General features: G+C 43.8%; 1 protein-coding gene across 1 annotated transcript in view; it reads left to right on the top strand.

Moving 5' to 3' along the window:
• Positions 1 to 19,773, top strand: part of MCTP2 (multiple C2 and transmembrane domain containing 2) — a 108,718-nt gene that overhangs the window by 13,147 nt on the left and 75,798 nt on the right. The window contains 4 exon segments of the mRNA XM_049783306.1: positions 11,785 to 11,927; positions 12,944 to 13,020; positions 13,588 to 13,699; positions 16,635 to 16,670. Coding sequence (XP_049639263.1) covers positions 11,785 to 11,927; positions 12,944 to 13,020; positions 13,588 to 13,699; positions 16,635 to 16,670 — 368 coding nt within the window.

The raw sequence follows: 19,773 nt of genomic DNA, 5'->3' as shown, positions 1-19,773 counted from the left end.
GATATGTGACATCCTAGTGGCAGTGTGTCCTTCTGCACCTTCGTTGGAGTTCCCTAAAATTCATCCCCACTCTACAAAGCACTTTTCCTCTTCTCTCTTCATCTCTGGGTCTAGCCTACCATCTGGATCTTTTCTTTCTAATTGTATTTGAAGAAAATGCATCACTTAGCAGACATAGTTGTCTGTCATCCATTTGTTTCCAGATAGTGAGAGCAAAGTTATCACAGCGGTAAGGCATTTGCCATGCATGAGGAAGGATGGTGGTTCGAATCCCAGCATCCCGTATGGTCCCCCGAGCCTGCTGGGAGCAATTTCTGAGCATAGAGCCAGGAGTAGCCCCTGAGCGCTGCTGGGTGTGACCCAAAAACCAAAAAACAAACAAACAAAAACAAAGGTATTAAAAAAGAAAAAACGAATAGAGATAGAAAATAAAAAAAAGAGATAATAAAATTTTCTTTTTTTAAAATAAAACAATGAAAGAGGGGCAGAAGTGATAGTACAGAGGTAGGACCTTTGCCTTGCATGCTGCTGACCCAGAACAAATCTGGGTTTGATCCCCTGGCATTCCATATGGCCCCCTGAGCCAGGAATGAGCCAGGAGTTAGTTTTGAGCTCAGAGCCAGGAGTAACCCCTGAGCACTGGCAGATGTGGCCCCAAAACAAAAAGCAATGAAAGGAAAAAAGTAAAAGTACAAAAACAAGCACATTTGTGAAAATTATCGTATCTCCAATGAAATCATTAATATAATGGCAAACGGTTGAGCAAGCTTTTTTGTTAGGTGCTCTATTAAATTGGTGTGTTCCTATAGGGATGACAGCATCATACAAATGAAGTTTTCCAGAAATTTTTAAGCATTGTTACTGATACTGTACTTTTTGTGGGGCATGTTCTTAGGTGCCAGGCCTCCTAGAAGAAGGAAGATATGAGATCAGGATGCCCACACTCGCTCCAAAAAGCATTGATGATTTCAGCCTAAAGATCAGTGTACCGGAAGTTTGGTCAAATTGTGTCCCCGAGAGTTGTAGAGGGGTGGTGAGGTAGGGCCATAAGCAAAAAGGTGATGATTCTGGGTGATGGATGCAGCAGACATAGTTTAGGCAGGTCAGGAACTAGGCCCACCTCCTCCTCTGGAGTTGGCCAGCTTTCTGATGTGTGGCCATATAACCTGGATCTTAAAGGAGCCAAGATCACCTTTTCCTTCTCCTTGGCTGTGGCGTTAATGGTATTGATATGATTCTACCTGTCTCAATATAAGCCTTGTTACTCACTGGTTGAAAACATCTTTGAATGCAGCACACCTTGGATTGGTGTGGTCATTTCTCTCAGATTAAATATTCGGATTTTGAGGAAGTTGCTCTCTTGTCTTTCTAGACCTCCATGGAGCTGGCTGCTTCTTAGGAGCAAAGGACAAACATGTGGGAACTCCTGAAAACTCGTTTCTCCCTCCATGCATGTGCATATGAGTTAATCTCCAGACCGCTATTCACTTCAGACCAGCGTCTCTCTAGTATTTTAGATTTAGAACCCGAGGATTTATTTCTATATACTTGGCCACTTGGCGGTTCCCATAGGCATCACCATTTCTCTTCTGTGCGTGTCTGCTGCATGGTGCTTGTACCTTGTCTTCAGGTTCACCCTTCATCTGTACTCACAAAATACATGCCCTATGGATGTACACTTTAGTATGCATTCAACACCTTATTTTGAGTTTCTGGTCCACACCCTGCAGTGCTTGGGTTACTCTTGACTCTGCATTCAGAAATTACTCCTGGCAGGCTCTGAGGACCCTATGGGATGCCAGGGATCGAATGTGGGTTGACTTTGAGTGATGGGGGCAGATGGGGTGTATTTTAACTTGAAGTAGCAGAGAAGGGGGTGCAGTTGATTGTGGGGCGGGGCGTTTGCCAGTGCTTTGGCTTAGGTCTATCTATGGTTGGCCTTGTGTCTGATCACCTGGAAGCGCTGTTGTGACCAGTAGCTGGAGGTGAGTTCTCTGGAGACAGACAGACTTGCCCCAGGAAGATATGGACGAATCCTGATTTATCAGTCTTGCTTTTTCATTTTGGACAATTTCCCTACGAGGTGTGTGTGTGTGCCTTTCACAGGAGTTTGGTCTCCCCACTCCCTTTCTGGGTTTATTCATATCTCTGTATCTTTCTCCCCAAATTGTAGCATCTGAGCTCCCTGCCTGGACTGGATTGTGCTTGGAGGAGATGACCTGTGGACTTAGGGAGTTGGTTCTCCCTAATCTGGGAGAATTTATTACAACCCCTTTCTTTGTCACCAGTAGGTCTGTGTCTGTTCGTTTGTTCATTCATTATTTAACTATATCAACTCATTTATTTAGTTTTTGGGCTACACCCAGAAATGCTGAGGGGTTACTCCTGGCTCTGTGCTCAGAAATTACTCCTTGCAGGCTCAGGGGACCATCTAGGATGACGAGGATTGAACCTGGGTCGGCCACGTGCAAAGATAATACTCCATTGCTGTGCTAGCCCCATGTATCTGTTTATTTATTTATTTTTATTTTTTATTTTTTTGGGGTGTCTCATCTGGCAGTGCTCAGGGGTTACTCCTAGCTCTGTACTCAGAAATCGCTCCTGGTAGGCTCGGGGGACCCTATGGGATGCTGGGATTCAAACTACCGTCCTTCTGCATGCAAAGCAAATGCCTTACCTCCATGCTACCTCTGTGCCCCGCTTCTTTTTTTATATTTTTGTTGGAAGTTGGTGCACACCTGGCTGTGCTCAGGGACCACTCCTAGCAGTGCTTGAGAGACCCTATGGGGTTCAAACACAGCTTGACCACCTGCCAATTAAGCACCTTTGCCATCCTTGTCCCATGTCTGTAGTGCTATAATATCCCTCTCCCCCCAGTTTAAAATGACAGTGACACCTTCAGTGACTGATTTTCTATTAGGACCAGGGTGCTTGGGAGTCTGTGACTCAGTTTCCCAGTCTCTGCTTTTTAAATTTTTGGGGAAACTTAGTGATGCATCATTCTCTGCTTGGAAGAGTTGAGTGCTTGGGACATCGTAGTGAGGGGTTAGAGCATGAGCTGGCGAACCTGTTCTTAGTGTCTTGGAAAGTGTTTTAGGGTTTATAGGCCATATATGGACTCAGGGAGAGCTACTTGGCCCTCCAGGGAACCCCCTAGGCACCGCAGAATCATGGGTGAAGGGATGGGCCGTGTGACAACTTCTTTGCTTCTTTTTGGGCCACACCAGCGATGTTCAGGGTTGACTCCTGGTGGCGCTCTGAGGATTTTATATGGGGATACTGGGGATTGAACCCGGGTTGGCCAGGTGCAAGTAAAAGCCATCCCTATTGTGCTATCACTGCTTCCAAGACAACTTTCTTCAGTGAGTGACAGTAAGGCATAATAGAATCTCAGCGTGAGAACATGAAAGAACGTGTGACCGGAAGCCCAGACAATTGGTTTCTCGGTTCCTTTTCTGCATGTTTTTTTTTTTTTTTTTTGAGGCACAAAGAGAATAGGCATGGGTGGGGCTGATCCTGAAAATTGGGGTGCAGGAGCCCAGAGGGGCTTCGTGGTTGTGAATCAGTCTTCCCCTGGTCCATTTGGAAGCGTCTTTGGAGCAGAGGGGTGGTCTCCTAAAACTCAGAGGCACCATTTCCCTGACCTGGAGCCCATTGGCTCTTGAGTGGGCTGAAGTGACAATCATATTTACAACATACATACAAACATACATACATACATACATACATACATACATACATACATACATACAAAGACATCTTCTTACCAGAAGTTCTCATGGCTGTCTTGTGCACTCACATGGCTTGAGATTTTCTGGAGCTTTCCTGAGTACATGTTGTCAATACAGACACGTGTGTGTGTCCTTGTATATGTGTACCTTTGCCCATGCATGTCCGTGCAGGCATGCATCTGTACATGCATATGCAAATATGTTGAATGCATCAATGCCTGCATTTTTTTCTGGAGCACAGCCCTGGACTTAAAGCACCCCATTTCCCCCTTGATCTGTAGATGGGACCAGCGTCAGATCCTGGGCTCTTGGCGCCCTCCGGTGGTCCCTATGCGGCATTGCAACAGGGACCTTTTTCCCAGGCAATTCCTTTTTGTCACAATATAAGGGACAGAAAAATCAGTTTAACCAAAAAGGCAGGGGGTTGAGGGAGGGCCGATGATCGCCTTCTTGCTGTGTCTTGTAGGTGGAGAGATTTTTTTTTTTCACGTCCATGCAGCTTTTCTTCTATATCCCCATGCCTTGCAGGCTAAGTTGGGATTTATTTTTCAAAATAGAGATGTAGAGCCTGCTAATAAGCAGGCTGTGGCCCCAAAATAAAAACAGGAAAAAGAATGTATTGATTACCAAGGCGGGCATTTGCTGGTTGGAAATGACTGTATTTATTGGAAACATGTGTGTGAAATGTCCCTTCCTGCTTTGCAAGGGAAGGAATGCTTCCCTGTCCCCCCAAATCTGCCAGTTTTGAGAAAAGCCACCTTCACAGTTAGCCAAGGACCGGGTTGTCCCCAGTAGTTGGTCTTCAAAGGTTGTTCCTGTTGGTCTTAGGTCCTTTTCTTTTCTTCTCATTTTTTTTTTTGGGGTGGGGGCAGAGACACACCTAGCAGTGCTCAGGGCTTACTCCTGGTTCTGTGCTCAGGACTTATTCTAGTGAAGGTCTGGGGACCATATGGGATGCCGGGGATCAAACTGTGTTGACTCTCTGGCCCCTCTGATTCCATGTCTGTGGTTTGAATCAGGGTGTTTTGAGGACAGGTTCATCTCTGTGGGTGTTGGAAGGAAGAGAGGGAGAGGAGAGGGGAGGACGGGAAATAGGAGAGACACTTCAGAGATGGGGAGAGGGGTCAGAGCCAGCTCCACACTCCTCTACTGTGTGGGGTTTGCCTTACAGTGGCTGTTCCCCAAGCCAGGCGTGTTCCTTAGTACAAATAATGCAGATTCCAGAGGGGTCAGAGATTAAGACACATGCCTGGCATGCTCAGACTAGGGGGTGGATCCTGGCATTTATGAACCCCCACGCATGGCCAGGTGTGTCCCAAAGGTCCCTGACATTCTCTTGTCCTGTCTCTGCTCAGAACTGCCTGGCCCAGTTTCTCCAGCCTCTCGGGAAGTGGCCCTCAGCCAACCAAATGATGTGTGGGAGTCCCCTGAAACAGTTGTAGAAAAATCCAGAGCTAGTTTTGGGGTCAGGCGGGAGAAGTGCTGTAGGGATGCTCTGGATAGGGGAATGGGGGGGGGTACCAGGGTTTTGGGTTTGCCTCTGGCCCTCACCATCTCATCCATCCCCCCATGTCTGGAGAGCTGTCATTGTCTTCTGTGCCCTTATGCACTGGGTGGTGGGTGAGACGTGGGGGTTCTGAGTGCCAACCCCTCTGGGTGACAAGGATCACCTGGAAATGTGTATGGAGCCATTAACTCTTCCCCCTGGATGACTCATTTGACACCTGCAGGGTTCAGCTTCATTGAGTGCTGAGTGTTTTTGTTGTTGTATTTTGGGGTCATCCCTGGCAGTGCTCGGGCTGACTCCTAGCACTCTCCTCAGGGATTTCCATTGGGAAGCTCAGGGGACTCTATGGGGTGCTGAGAATGGAACCCAGGTGCATGCAGATGCCCTCCTGCAGTTCTGTCACCCCGACTCTCTCTTCATCCCTGTTTTTTTTTTTGCCTGCGGCTGTTGGTCCTTCCTTCTCCCTCAGCCAGGTGTTCCTCCCACACTTCCATCCCTTTCATTCTGAGGGCTCTCATTGTTTTGATCCATTGCTTATCTCTATCTGTCTATCTCTATTCATTTATCTCTTTCTCTTTCTATCCCTATCCATCTGTCTCTATTTGTTTCTCTATCTATCCATCTGTGTATCTGTTTTTCTGTCTATCTTCAATCAATTGAAAAATTGGCCTGTCTGCATATCTATCTATCTATCTATCTATCTATCTATCTATCTATCTATCTATCTATCTATCTATCTATCTATCTATCTATCTATCTATCTATCTATCTATCTATCATCTATCTACCTATCTAATATATCATTTGTCTCTATTTATCAATCTGTCTATCAGTCTGCCTATCTATCTATCCATATATCTGTCTCTATCCATTCATCTACCATCTATCTGTTTATCTTTCTATCTCTATCCATCTGTCTGCCCCATCTCTCTGTCTATCCATCCATGCATTTGTCTTTTTGTCTATTAGTTGATTGATCAGTTGGTCTGTCTGTTTGTTTTTCTGTCTTACCAGTCTGCCTGACTGCATGTTCATTTATCCATCCATCCATCCATCCATCCATCCATCCGTCTGCCCATTTGTTCGATTGTCTATCATCTATCTATCTATCTATCTATCTATCTATCTATCTATCTATCTATCTATCTATCTATCATCTATCTCTCTATCTGTCTGTCTGTCTATCTATTTATCTGCCTATCTGTCTGCCTGCCTTTCTATTAATTATCAATTTTGGTCTGTCTGTGTTTCTGTCCTAATACCAGCATGTTTGACTATCCATTCATTAATCCACTCATCCATCCACTCATCCATCCACCTACCACCCACTCATCCATCCATCCATCCATCCATCACTATCTATTGATCTGTTTTTTTTTCTACTTACCATTTTATCAATCAGTTGATCAACTGGTCTGTCTCCTCTGTCTGTCTGTCTGCATGTCTATCTATCCATCCTTCCATCTTTTTGTTTATTGATTAATCTGCTTTGTCTATCTACCAGTCTGTCTGTCTGTCTGCCTAACTTTCTATCTGCTTGCCTGCATGACTGTCTATTTATCTTTCTATTAGCTTGCCTGCTTGTCTGTCTATCTCTTTGCCTGTTTGTCTGTCTGCCTGTCTGTCTGTCTCTCTCTGCCCGCCTGCCTGTCTCTGCCCAGTGCTCCTTAGTTACCAAGGACTCTATTTCTTTTTCTCCTGTGTGGATAGCTACTTTTCAACAGTGTACGCAGCCTGCATGAGGTGACCTCCTGCTTGCTCTGGCCAGCTGCTCTCCGAAATCTTCCTGGGCCCCTATTTCACGTCTCCCCTACTCCCCCAATACTTTCTCACCTGTAAAAGAGAACTACCACCTGGGAATTTGTTCGGCCTTGGAGTTACCTTCTCTGACCACCAGATGGCACGAGATCCTTGTGTGGTGCCCACCCAGGTGGCCGGGATGTTTGTGAAATGGTCCATCCAGGGGGCTAGGCCAGCTGGGGACAGACCAAGGATGGGGCGTTTCACCCCAAACCCCAGCTCCTGTTTGGGCGTCCTGGCCAGCCCTAGCAGCCAGTGAGGGAAGCCAGGCAAGGCAGATCTGTACCTAGATCCTGACTTCAGAGCCTGTCTATTGATCACTGCCTGCCAGGCAGAAAAATGACCTCCCAGGGCCTTGGTTGGGAGACACTTCATAGTAAGTTCTAGGTGCCCACTAAGTTGTCTTCTATGTTGAATTATAGTATTGGGAAATATGAAATGGGCAGAGTTTTCAGTTCTCTTATTTTTTGTTTTGTTTTGTTTTGTTTTGTTTTTTTTTTTTTTTTGGTCACACCCAGCAGTGCTCAGGAGTTACTTTTTGGTTCTATGCTCAGGAATCATTCCTGGTGAGCTCAGGTGATCATATGGGATGCTGGGGATCGAACTCAGGTCTGCCACATGCAAGACAAATGCCCTCCCTGCTGTGCTATGGCTCTAGTTCCTCTTTTTTTTTTTTTTGGTTTTTGGGTCACACTTGGCAGAGCCCAAGAGTTACTCCTGGCTCTACATTCAGAAATCACCCCCGGCAGGCTCAGGGGTCCATATGAAATGCCAGGATTCGAACTACCATCTCTTTGCATGCAAGGCAAATGCCCTACCGCTGTGCTATTTCTCCAGTCCCTCCTCTTATTTATTTATTTTTTTTAATTTGTTGCTCTATTTTGTTGTTCGTAGCAGAACCTGTTTTTTTCTACCTTTAGAGGTTCTGTGCAGGGGGAAAAAGGAACTGGCTTTTCTATTGATTTGGACAAGACCAAATCTGAAGATTTGGAAGTAGATTGTTTTTCCCCCTTATTCTTCTGCTCTCTGATGCTGTTATCTTAGTTTCTAGGTTTGTTTTGCTAATTTAGTCTGGTTTTGTTTGTTTGTTTTCTTACATTTAGTTTCTTTCTTCCTTTTAATTAATTAAGTTGCTACCATATGTCTATCTTGGCTTTGATCATCTTACTCTCCTGGATAATATTCTCACCTAAAGGCCCTTCCATACATTCACCTAATTCCAAATGTACCAGAGACTGGAATGGAAAAGAAATGGGAATATAGCATCACTGAAACAGGGCAGGCAGGGGAAGGGAGGAAATGGCTAAACTAGTTTAAAATTTTGTCATGGAGGAGGTGGAGAGATAGCACAGTGGTAGGGCATTTGCCTTGCACGTGACCAACCTAGGAGGTCTCCAGTTTGATTCCTGGCATCCCATGTGGTCCCCCGAGCCTGCCAGGAGTGATTTCTGAACAGAAATAATCCAGAAGTAATCCTTGAGAGCAGCTGGGTGTGACCCAAAATCCAAAAATAAAAAAAAAAATCTTGTCATGGGAATATGTCTTCTAAGAAGAATGTTCAGCAACAAGGCCATCAATTGAACTTGGGTGTATTTGATTAAATAAATTAAAAAACCCACAAAAGGGGCTAGAGAGATAGCATGGAGGTAAGGAGTTTGCCTTGCATGCAGAAGGTCAGTGGTTCAAATCCCGACATCCCATATGGTCCCCTGAGCCTCCCAGGAGCAATTTCTGAGCGTAGAGCCAGGAGAGTAACCCCTGAGCACTGCCAGCTGTGACCCCAAAACCAAAACCAAAACAAAACAAAACAAAAAACAAAAGCCCAAAAATACTCTACATAGAACATTGCCATGTATGTGGATGGAAGTGAACTTAGACAAGAGAGATGGTGAATGGTCAGTTTCCATCCTTAAGCGATCCTTCCAAAAAACTCAAAGCAAGAAACAATTTCAATGCACATATGCTTAGGGTCTGAGGGTACAAAGGTCCACAGCAGGATGGAGAATTTCAGTGGCAAAGTAAGACCAATCCAGGCTGGTCCAGTTTGAGAAGGATGCTGAGATTATTTTAGGTATCAGGAAGAGAGTCAGGAGACTCATTGCATGGCTTGACCCTGGTGAAGAGGAAATTCTGAACATGTGCAGTGGTGTTAGATGAAGAGCAAACGAGCTGCCAGTGTTCATACATGAGAGCGACAGCGACAAGGCTGGGCCTGTCACCAAGTCGAACCCACAAAGCACATTTCAACTTGGCACCATATTGGGCAAAAAACATCTATCTGGGCAGAGCCATGAAGAGCAGCTTTCTTGGCTGGCATTAAGTGTGTGTGACACCCCAGGGTGCTCCATCGAGGTGTGTTTAGGGGGCTGGGGGACACCCTCTTTCTAGTTCTCTCCAATTGTCAATAGCCTCATTCATTGGGAAGCTCCTGACTGGGAAAGGGGATTCAAATCCAGGCATTTAGGTGTCTGATCCTGGGCGTGTGTTCATGACTCTTCCTCAGAACCTGCCTAGTTGAGATGGAGAGAGAGACAGACTGAGAGTTAGAGACAGTGAGAGACAGAGAGACAGAGAGAGACAGAGAGTAATAACAAAGCACACACACATGGGCACGTGCCTTCCTTCCGCCATCACAATTATCATGGCACTGACGCAACACCCTCTTACCTTGTTTGGCTTTGTGTAAATCCACTCCCGTTTTCTCTATTAACTCCAGACATTCATATTTCCTGGCACGCCACGGATGCCATCCACCCGTGAAACAGCTCGAACATTCCAGAGCTGTCAAGAAGCACGGGGATTACCCAGGATGCTTTGTTGGGGAGCCCGTGACACCCCTGAGCCGGGCTCTGAGATGTTTATTTTGAGGGGACGCTGACAGGCATGAAGGCCTGATCCCACAGTGGCGCTTTCATTTAATTAAAGGCCTCTTTTTGATTATCGTTTTTTTTTTATACTCCTTCCCCTGGTTTTTTAAGACACACACACACACACACACACACACACACACACACACACACACACACACAGAAACAGACAGACAGACAGACAGACAGACAGACAGAGACTGCAGAAGGCTTGTTAAAAGGATGACTGGCCATGCCAGCCGAAAATGACTTGGATCAACTCACTCACAACTAGATGCATTGTGGATATGTGTGTGTGTGTGTGTGTGTGTGTGTGTGTGTTTGCATTAACTGCTGCTTTTCGCAACAAACTTCACCAGGGGTTGTTGAATTTCCCTTCAGACATGCATGTCTGTGTGTTAAAGTGAGGGGGGGGGTGGGCTCTGCCAAACCCAAGTTTTGTGGGAGCCAAAGTGTCCCTGGATTTGTCTGTGTGACTTCGGGCTCAGTGCCTGTCACTCACTCTGTTGGGGTAAGGTGAATTCTGGACAGAAGAGCAGGGACAGTTGTGGTTGTTGTGTGTGCAGCCCTTGCATACTCAAGGGACAAGGGAGTGGGAGCAAAGGGTGCAGAGGAAGATGGTTTGGAAGTTGGGAGCAGTGTTAGCGGAACCCCTGGGTCTATGAGGTCCTATTCTCGGTATTGGGTTGATTTGACTTGGGGAGGAGTTAAGATTGGGGTTGTACAAGGGAGTAGGGTGGATCCTTGGCATTCCAGTGAGTAAAACGAATGTGTGTGTCTATGACTGTGTGTGTGTTCTGTGCATGTGTCTGTGTGTCTTTGTGTATCTGTATGTCTGTGTGTGTGTGTCTGTGGGTGACTTTCTGTGTAGCTGTGTGTCTATATCTATGTGTGTCTGTGTGTATGTCTGTGTGTCTCTGTCCATGTGTCTATATGTCTATAATGTGTCTCTGTGTGCCCGTGTGTGTCTTTGAATGTCTGTTTCTGTGTATCTGTGTGCTCATGTGTGTCTTTGTATGTCTGTGTGTCCATGTGTGTGTCTGTGTGTGTCTATGTCTGTCTTTGTCTGTATGTGGTGGGGGATCCATGTTATTCCTTCCCTCTGGTGCATGTTTCAAGGCTGCCTAGGGGTTCAGCTATCAAGTGTCACCCCACAATTGCCCCAGCAGTGGCCTCGCTAACTAGCTTGAATCCCAGTTTACTTTTCTGGAGGATGTGGGTCTGCTGGGAAGAAGGAGAAAAGCCACTTCTCCCTTCCATACCCTTCCTCTTCTTTCCCCTGGCTCCCCTCACCCCATCCCTGGAGTCAGCTTTCTGCAGCCCCAGGTATTTCTGATGCTTCTCACCCAGAGTCCTAGGTTTGAGGCTGCCATCTGGCCAAGCCTGACCTCTGGCCTCTGACTTCTGGTCCCAGCTCCAGCTCTCCTGGGGCTGTTCTGAGGCGGCCCGAGATTCTCCTGGAGGGCTGGATTCTATTTCTGGACATTTTTTGGGGGAGCAGATGCCAGTGACCATGATGAAAGCAAACAGGAAAATAAAACAAAAAAGACCAAGAGCCCATTTTTATTCTGTTCTCCTGCAGAGAGGACTCAGCCAGTGCACCCTTTATCACACCTCTCCCCCGGCACCTCTGGGGCCCCTCATCCTGGCCCCTGGAGACCTTTCTTTGTCTTGGCTGTTTTCGGGGAAATGCTGGGAACTTGGAATAAAAATCTTTATTTCACGGAGATCTTGTTTTTTTTTTTTTTAAACTTTAGTTTGTAAAATCCTGTCTTACTCCCTCTCTCTTCCTTTCTATTTTTTCTGTATCTCTCTTCTTGTTTTATTTATTATTTATTTATTTATTTTCTCCCTTCCTCTTTCTTTCTGTTTTATTAAGGCACAAGTGATCCCTATGTGAAATTTAAGCTGAACGGAAAGACCTTATATAAAAGCAAAGTCATTTATAAAAACTTGAACCCCGTGTGGGACGAAATTGTGGTGCTACCCATTCAAAACCTGGCCCAGAAGCTACGAGTGAAGGTAAAATTGTGTATCTTCTTTCCAGCTGCCCACCTTGAGAGGGGGAATATATAAAATATATACTTATATTTTATATTATATATCATTATCTATTGAAAAATGTATTTTATATATTCATGCAACATAAATCTATATATTTACATATTTGTATATTTATATTTGAATATAAATAATATATTTATAATCCTATATAATTAATTATACATGTAATTATATAGATATGTAATTATATAAAATAAATAATACAAATATATAAATATCGTACTATTTATATATAAACACACATAAAATATATAGCTATTTCTCCACTATCTCTGTCCTCTGCAAAGGGGACTTGCTCTCAAATTTATTCTTTGATTATGATTATTCCTGAGTCCCGGCTGCTGAACTTTCTCTCTTGGGAAGAGTTTGTTTCTGCTTTTTGCAAACACGTCCTGTTGGAGAGGGAGAAAGATCGGAGTTCTAGAAAATTCCAGAGGGCAACAAAAAACGATCGGATCGTTGATTGTATTTAAACACAGGGAAGGGGAAAGAATGATAGCTTCTCAGGCAAAGGACATGAGCTACAGAGCCCTGCTCTGTGGGAGTCACTTACTGATACTCAGCAGAGATATTTCTTGTCCCCCGATCCGGGAGCCGCCCAGGTTCTCACACCAGGTGAAAGCTGCCCCTGCAGAATGCTACGGAATTATTAGCAAATATTTATTTCATAAGCAGCCATGCTCCCTGGAATAAGTTTTCCATTTTCAGGAGACGGTGGGAGTTCTAACACTTCTTGCTGCTCTGATTTTAATTTGTAAAGCTCTTTTTCTTTTTTGGATTGGGGTCGGCAAAATGGACAAGTTGGGACCAATTTGATCTCTCCCTTTGGCTTAGCTACATTGCCCTTATGGAAAGAGTACACAACTTTTTTAGACTTAGATCTCTGTTCTTGGCCAATTGTGCTTATTACTAATTTAACGAGCTCCTGGTGGTCCCCCACTTTTATGCCACAAGGGCCCTTCTCCCTCTTGCAGGTATACGACCGAGATCTGACCACGTCGGATTTCATGGGCTCAGCTTTTGTCACACTCAGTGAACTTGAACTGAACAGGTCAGTCTTTTCACCTTCTCACTCCTAGGGTGAATTTTTAGAAGGGACTTGGCTTGGTGGGAAAGGGTGCTGGATTCCCTCACATGGTACTTCCCAACCTTCTGAAGAGACCAGAGAGAGAGAATGCTTGAAAAAAAAATTAAAATTTTGTTTGCTTTTGAGCTCCTGCCTTTATAAATCAGATAGTAACTCCTCTGGGACTCATTTAAAAATGTATATATATATATCTATATAGATATATCTATATATATCTATATAGATATATCTATATATCTGCTTTGAGTTATTGATGGTCAGCCAAATTTTCAGGGAAGTTTCAGGGAGAACAAATACGTATGTTTTATTTGGGCAGGCAGGGAAGGAAGTAAACAACTATTGAATTAGGCTAAAGAGTTTCTCACCCCTGAAAACGGTGAATTAATTTTCATGTGCATTTTTGGAAGTATATTTTGTCCTGATTCTCAGGGAGGTAGACTTTGATCATAGAAGAAATAACATTAGAAAGCACATAAAAACACCGCCAGTAAAAGCCAACAGTATGTACTGTTTCTTCTTTTTTCTTGTAAGAACGACTGAACATATTTTAAAATTGGAAGATCCCAACAGTTTGGAAGAGGACATGGGAGTGATTGTCTTAAATCTGAACCTGATAATAAAGCAGGGAAATTTCAGAAGACATGTAAGTGACTCTTTGCCCCTTTAAAAAAATATGCCTGTCATTCTTCTCTGATGATCTGTCTTCCTGAGCTCCTTGTTGGGGTACACGTATGTGTGTGTGTGTGTGTGTGTGTGTGTGTGTGTGTGTGTGTGAGAGAGAGAGAGAGAGAGAGAGTAAAAGAGAGAGAGTGTGTGAGAGATTGTGCATGTGTGATATGGGGCCACAAATAACAATGAGATTTCAACTCCCCAATCTGTGTTCATCTTGGAAATTCTGGAAAAAAGTACCATGTGAAAATTGTCTTTCTGTGGGCTAAGGATTCTTGATAGTGCTGTAATTATGATGCTATTGGGCTGCTCAAGATCAGTTTATAACAGCCTCCAAAATGCACATTTTTCTAAGTGCCATGACCTTCTTCTGTATTATTCCATTGTGCGAAGCTTTTCCCTGATTCAACAATTCCATCATGTATGTTGGAGGTGGTCAGATGATAGATTTGCAGCTTTTCCATTGCTGGTTCTTTTTCTATCTCCCCCATCTTCCCATCTCTTTATTCTCTCCTATTACTCTTTTATTGCTAGCACTTTGGAGAAAATACAAATTTCACTCTGGTTTTTTTTGTAGTGCCCCAAATTTCAAGTGCATAGAAATTCTAAATGAAAGAGCCACTTTTGAAACTGTCTGAATATATAAGCAAGCAAGACTTATAAGATTTAAACTGTCCTGATGAACAATGCTATGATATAATGGGCATTATAATATTTCTTAAATATCATATTATGTAAGATTAATACATTAAATGATATTAATCCTTTAAGTGACAATAATGGGTTTTGTTTGCTAGGGACTATGTCTCCTAATTCCCAGAATTAAAATAAGGACAAACTTATTTCATTATCACTTTTTTGAAAGTATTCTGTTTTTGTTTTCCTTTGTTTTGTTTTGGACCATTCACAGCAGTGCTCAGGGCTTTCTCCTTGCACTGTGCTTAAAAATTATTACTGACAGGTTCAGGGGACCTATGGGATGCTGAGGATCAAACCCCGGTCTACCATGTGCAAGTGAACGCTCTCCCTGCTGTACTATCGGTCCAGTCCCCAAAGGAGGAGATGTTTTTTAACTGCCTTGAGGTTCATATGTGATAATAAACTCCCCCTGGGCTTTTAGATAAAGATAACTCAGGCTGGAGACAGGGAAGACAAGATGATGTAATTAGGAGTAATTGGGGGATACATTTGCATTTTAATTTCTAGGTAGATGGAAGAGAATCTAGTTCCAGTTCTCAGTTCTGGGCTTCAATTTCTTCCTCCCAGCCCTGAAAATAAATGTCTTTGTGGCTCTAACACCCACTGACCAAAAAAAAAAAAAAAATTCAGTGAAAATGCTGTGATTCTCCTCTTCACATCTAGGGATTGATTTTGATTTTGATGTGCAGGAACAGGCTTTGTTCAGGAGATAAGTCTCTGGCAGGAAGGCCACTTTCTTTTCTTTGGCGACAAACTACAGCAGCAGCAACGACCAAAAAACCAAGCAAACAACTAAAATTCAAAGGCACCAAACCTCAACAAACTGAGCATTGTATTTCAAGCAATGGACTCAATTTTTCGCTCCTTCCCTTTCTAATTTGGAGGAGTGAAAAACAAGGAGGCCCATTTTACAGAATGATTTAAGCTTCTACTTAATTGATTTAAGTATTTATTTAAGCTGATTTAAAATAATACTAATAACAATAAAAGAACATCTCAGAAGGTTATGACAATTGAGATGACCTAGTGTTGAATGGAGACACTTTCTGTTTGTCTGTAGGATAGTCAGATACTACCAGAAATGCGTCTTTTCTTTTCTCTGCCTTATCTATTTTGTTGATTGGTTGACTAGTGGTTCTCAAAATCCAATGAGTTCTAGGCTTGTATAGCTAGAAGATGATGATTCCCTTTAGGGCTGGTTTTGAGGGCAGGTACTTTTGTAGTGGGGAAAATACCGTTACTGCTCAGACGCACAGTTGTTTCTAGTCATTTTGGAATCTAGGTTTCTATACTGGCTGTCCACAGAAATAAAAGTTTATCCTTCCCTCCAAAAAAGAAAAAAGAGGGTTTAGTTTCTTGTTTTTAATCACTGGTGCCATGTCTTGACCAAGCCAAGAAGTCATTGGCCTAGAGGTACTTCTATGTTCCTTAACATCATCATAAATATGTTTTGTGCAATTAGATTCATAATTGCATTAAAGTCTCCTACATTTGCCCACATTTTACTCTGCAAGTGTTCACCAGCCAGAAGGGAGCTTTAGCCATAGGAGGGTTGGTGAGAGAGAGAGAGGAGAGGATTTTGCTAGCTGTAACTTTTCTTTGTCGACCTGACAAATGAGGAGATCAGAGGACCAGGGTGAGCTGATCTGATTGCAGAGTGTTTGCTTCTTTGCCTTCTTTGCTAGTCTTGCATTAGCCTATTTTTCTTAAGCATTTTCTTAAGAGAGAAATACTTTACATGCAGTTATTTTGGATAGAGAGACTCCAAAGGGAAGGGCAAGGGCACCCTTTTTTCTCCTTAATATCTCCAAATGTGAAAGTAAGTTTTGCCTTATTGGTTTGCCACACTTCCAGAATACCTTACCTGGGATTTCCAATAGGGGTGCTCTCCCTTCTCCCCCCATCCTTTTTTTTTTTTCTGAGGCAAGATGACTTGACATAATGGTAAAGAACATCAATTTTCTTCTGAGGGCTGAGCTATGTCCTAGCGACCTGGTTTTCTGTTACGGAGAGTGAAGAAGTAATGTCACCCAGCCCCAGGAAAATTCTTTCACTTGGGTTCCTATTTTCTGCAGAAAAGGGTGTTACATAGAACTCAACCCTACTTCCCTCCTTCATTGGAGAATATAAGTATTTATTAACAAACTTCTTATTCTCTTTCTTTTTTTTTTGGTGTTTTCTTCCGATCTGTGAACTCCTCCTCTACATAGCATTGGTCCAACCGGAAGAGATTAAGTGCCAGCAAGGTAATTATGAATGTTTTAATCTTTACATCACTGGGTGGATTTGACACACACACACACACACACACACACACACACACACACACACACACACACACACACTTACACCCCAAACTAAACAAGACCAACTTCATTTTTATTACCAACTCAAATGCATGTATGCCATGAATGAGTGAAAATGCATTCCAAAGTGTCCTTTCCCTCTTAGGAATATACTGGAAACTGTCTCCCTTTGAAAAAAAAAAAATGCCTGTAATAAGGCGCATAAGCAGATTGTTTGAACTTACACTTGTTTAGGCAGTGACATTTGATCTGTACCGGGCCTTGTTGATGGCTACACTTCATTAAGCCTGGATTATGTGCCGTGAAGCTGGCCTGCTCTAATCCGTTAGGAAGTTATTTACCATTAGGAGAGAGCGATTTTGGCTCTTATCAGGGCAATGAAATGATTAATTGAGACGAATGGGGAGGGCTGTTGCAGAAATCTCTTTTGAGATCTTCTGGAAAAAGCTGTTTATTTATTACCTTTTTGGGATGAGAGGTTTGGAGGTGGGGGAAGGATTTCTTCCTCGGGGCCCAGGTGATCTTTTGCAGCCAGTAATCACTGCTTTCCAGTTTGTTGAGGGAAAAAACAAGTAAGTCAGCAGAGTTAGAAGTATACCAAGTAGGAATCAGTGATTAATTTATGGAATTACTAATGAAGCAAGCTTTAATATTTCAGAAAAAAAAAACAAGTAATTCAACACTCCCCCCACCAAAAAAAAGCATTGCTTTTTAGTAACTCTGCTATATTTTAGGGCAAAAAAGGCCACATACAAATACACGTGTGTCTTTTTTGTGTGTGTAGAAAAGGAAGAAAGGACATGTTGACAATTTGTATATGCTTATTTATTTGATCTATTAGTGCAAATTTTGGAACTCATGCTACTTCAGTCATATTTTTTTTTCTCAGTAAAATAAGGAGAATGAGGGCCCGGAGAGATAGCACAGCAGTGTTTGCCTTGCAAGCAGCCGGTCCAGGACCAAAGGTGGTTGGTTTGAATCCCGGTGTCCCATATGGTCCCCCGTGCCTGCCAGGAGCTATTTCTGAGCAGACAGCCAGGAGTAACCCCTGAGCACTGCCGGGTGTGGCCCAAAAAACAAAAAAAAAAAAAAATAAGGAGAATGAAACAAAATTGAGTGTGCATGTGAGAGAGAGACGGGGGGAGAGAGAGAAGAGAGAGAGAGAGGGAGAGAGGGAGAGAGAGAGAGAGTGAGTGAGTGAGCCAGAGAGCCCACAGCTGTCAACAGCTGTCACCACTCATGTAGGGAGAAAGACAAACCACTCTCTGCTTTGCCTTTTGAAATCCAGAGGAGTAGGGACCTAGAATTTTCCTCGAACATGCACGCTTCATTCCTCTGCACCAGCAACAGAGCTACTTACTGTCCCTGAACTTGGGTCTCTGGCCTGTTTTCCTGCATTGTAGGGTCCCCTGAATTCATCTCTTTCTTTCTTTCTTTCTTTCTTTCTTTCTTTCTTTCTTTCTTTCTTTCTTTCTTTCTTTCTTTCTTTCTTTCTTTCTTTCTTTCTTTCTTTCTTTCTTTCTTTCTTTCTTTCTTTCTTTCTTCTTTCTTTCTTTCTTCTTCTTTCTTTCTTTCTTTCTTTCTTTCTTTCTTTCTTTCTTTCTTTCTTTCTTTCTTTCTTTCTTCTTTCTTTCTTCTTTCTCTTCTCTCTCTCTCCTCTCTCTCTCTCTCCCTCCTCCCTCCCTCCCTCCCTCCCTCCCTCCCTCCCTCCTCCCTCCCTCCCTCCCTCCCTCTCCTTCCTTCCTTCCTTCCTCCTTCCTTCCTCCTTCCTTCCTTTCCTTCTTCCTTCCTCCTTCCTTCCTTCCTTCCTTCCTTCCTTCCTTCCTTCTCTCTCTCTCTCTCTCCTCTTTCTTCTTTCTTTCTTTTCTTTCATCTTTTTAAATCTCTTCTGGAGATAAAATCAGGCTCCAATAAATAGTTCTGTGCAGCTGTGCCAGAAATCCCTGCAATTTGGGCCTTGTGCTTCTCTAGCCACTAGACAAGGATCAAAGCGGATCGTGTTGGCTGCAGACTGGACTCGCAGGGCTGTGCGCTGCGTTAAGGGGGCCTATAACGGACCCAGGCGGCACCCGGTCTTCTGCACGGTGCATTAAGGGGGCCCATAACGGGCCCAGGCTGTAAAGCTGCCCAGCACGCTCTGTGGTGAGGCTGACCAAGCAGTATTTTCTCCTTTATTGATTCTGCCTCTGCACTAAAACCCCGGGAATGCACATCAATAACCACTTTAGTTAGGAAGCTCCGGCCTGTGGCGAAGCACAGGCCATTTCTACAAGCCCATAAAGGCTGGAAGGGAAAATTGTGAGCTCGGGGAATTGGTGAGTGCAGAGGGGGCCACCGAGGTTATGGGACGCCAGAACCCTGGCCAGGAAGGGAGGAGAGAGAGAATGTTGACAGCCCAGATAAAGAGCCCAGAGCTGGGAAAGGAGGGGTCCCGGGGAACAGTATTTATGGGTGGGCTGTGGCCTTCTTTTCTCCTCCTCAGGGGGGCACTTTCTAGAACATTCCATGGGCTGAATCCGGGGCCGGCCTGCATGTCCTCCCAGACCTGTGGGTCTGGGGGAGGCTGTGTGGGAGAGACAGACTTCAGTGTGTCCAGGATTTGCCTAAATCTTGGCTAGGCCTAGCCTGTGTCAAGCAGAGAACAGCTGCCCACTGGTTTTGAGGAGAATGGAGATGACTCTAGAAAAGTGGTTTGAAATGGCCTGGCTGGGTACTTCTGAATGAAAAGCTAATTAAAAACAAATAATCATATCTTTGTTTTAGGATTTCCATGTTGGATTAAAAATTAGGTAGCAGGGGCCAGAGATATATCCAGGGGTTAAGGAAGTACTAGGCTTGCACCCCACTGAAAGTGGTTCAAATTCCTGGCATTGTCTATGGTCCCCTGAGCACAGCCAGGGAGTACTTCTGAACTCAGACCCAGTATTAGCCCCTGAGCACCATAGAATGTGGCTTGACTTCTGCTCCGTAAGTAAATTATTTTGGAAACTGTATTTTTTTTAAAGTGCATTTGAGTTCCAAGGGCCCAAGTGATATCACAAAG

Source organism: Suncus etruscus, chromosome 11, assembly GCF_024139225.1.
Source record: "Suncus etruscus isolate mSunEtr1 chromosome 11, mSunEtr1.pri.cur, whole genome shotgun sequence".
NCBI classification, from domain to species: domain Eukaryota; kingdom Metazoa; phylum Chordata; class Mammalia; order Eulipotyphla; family Soricidae; genus Suncus; species Suncus etruscus.
The sequence above is the reverse complement of the archived record's forward strand: the minus strand, read 5'-3'. Positions and strand labels throughout refer to the sequence as shown.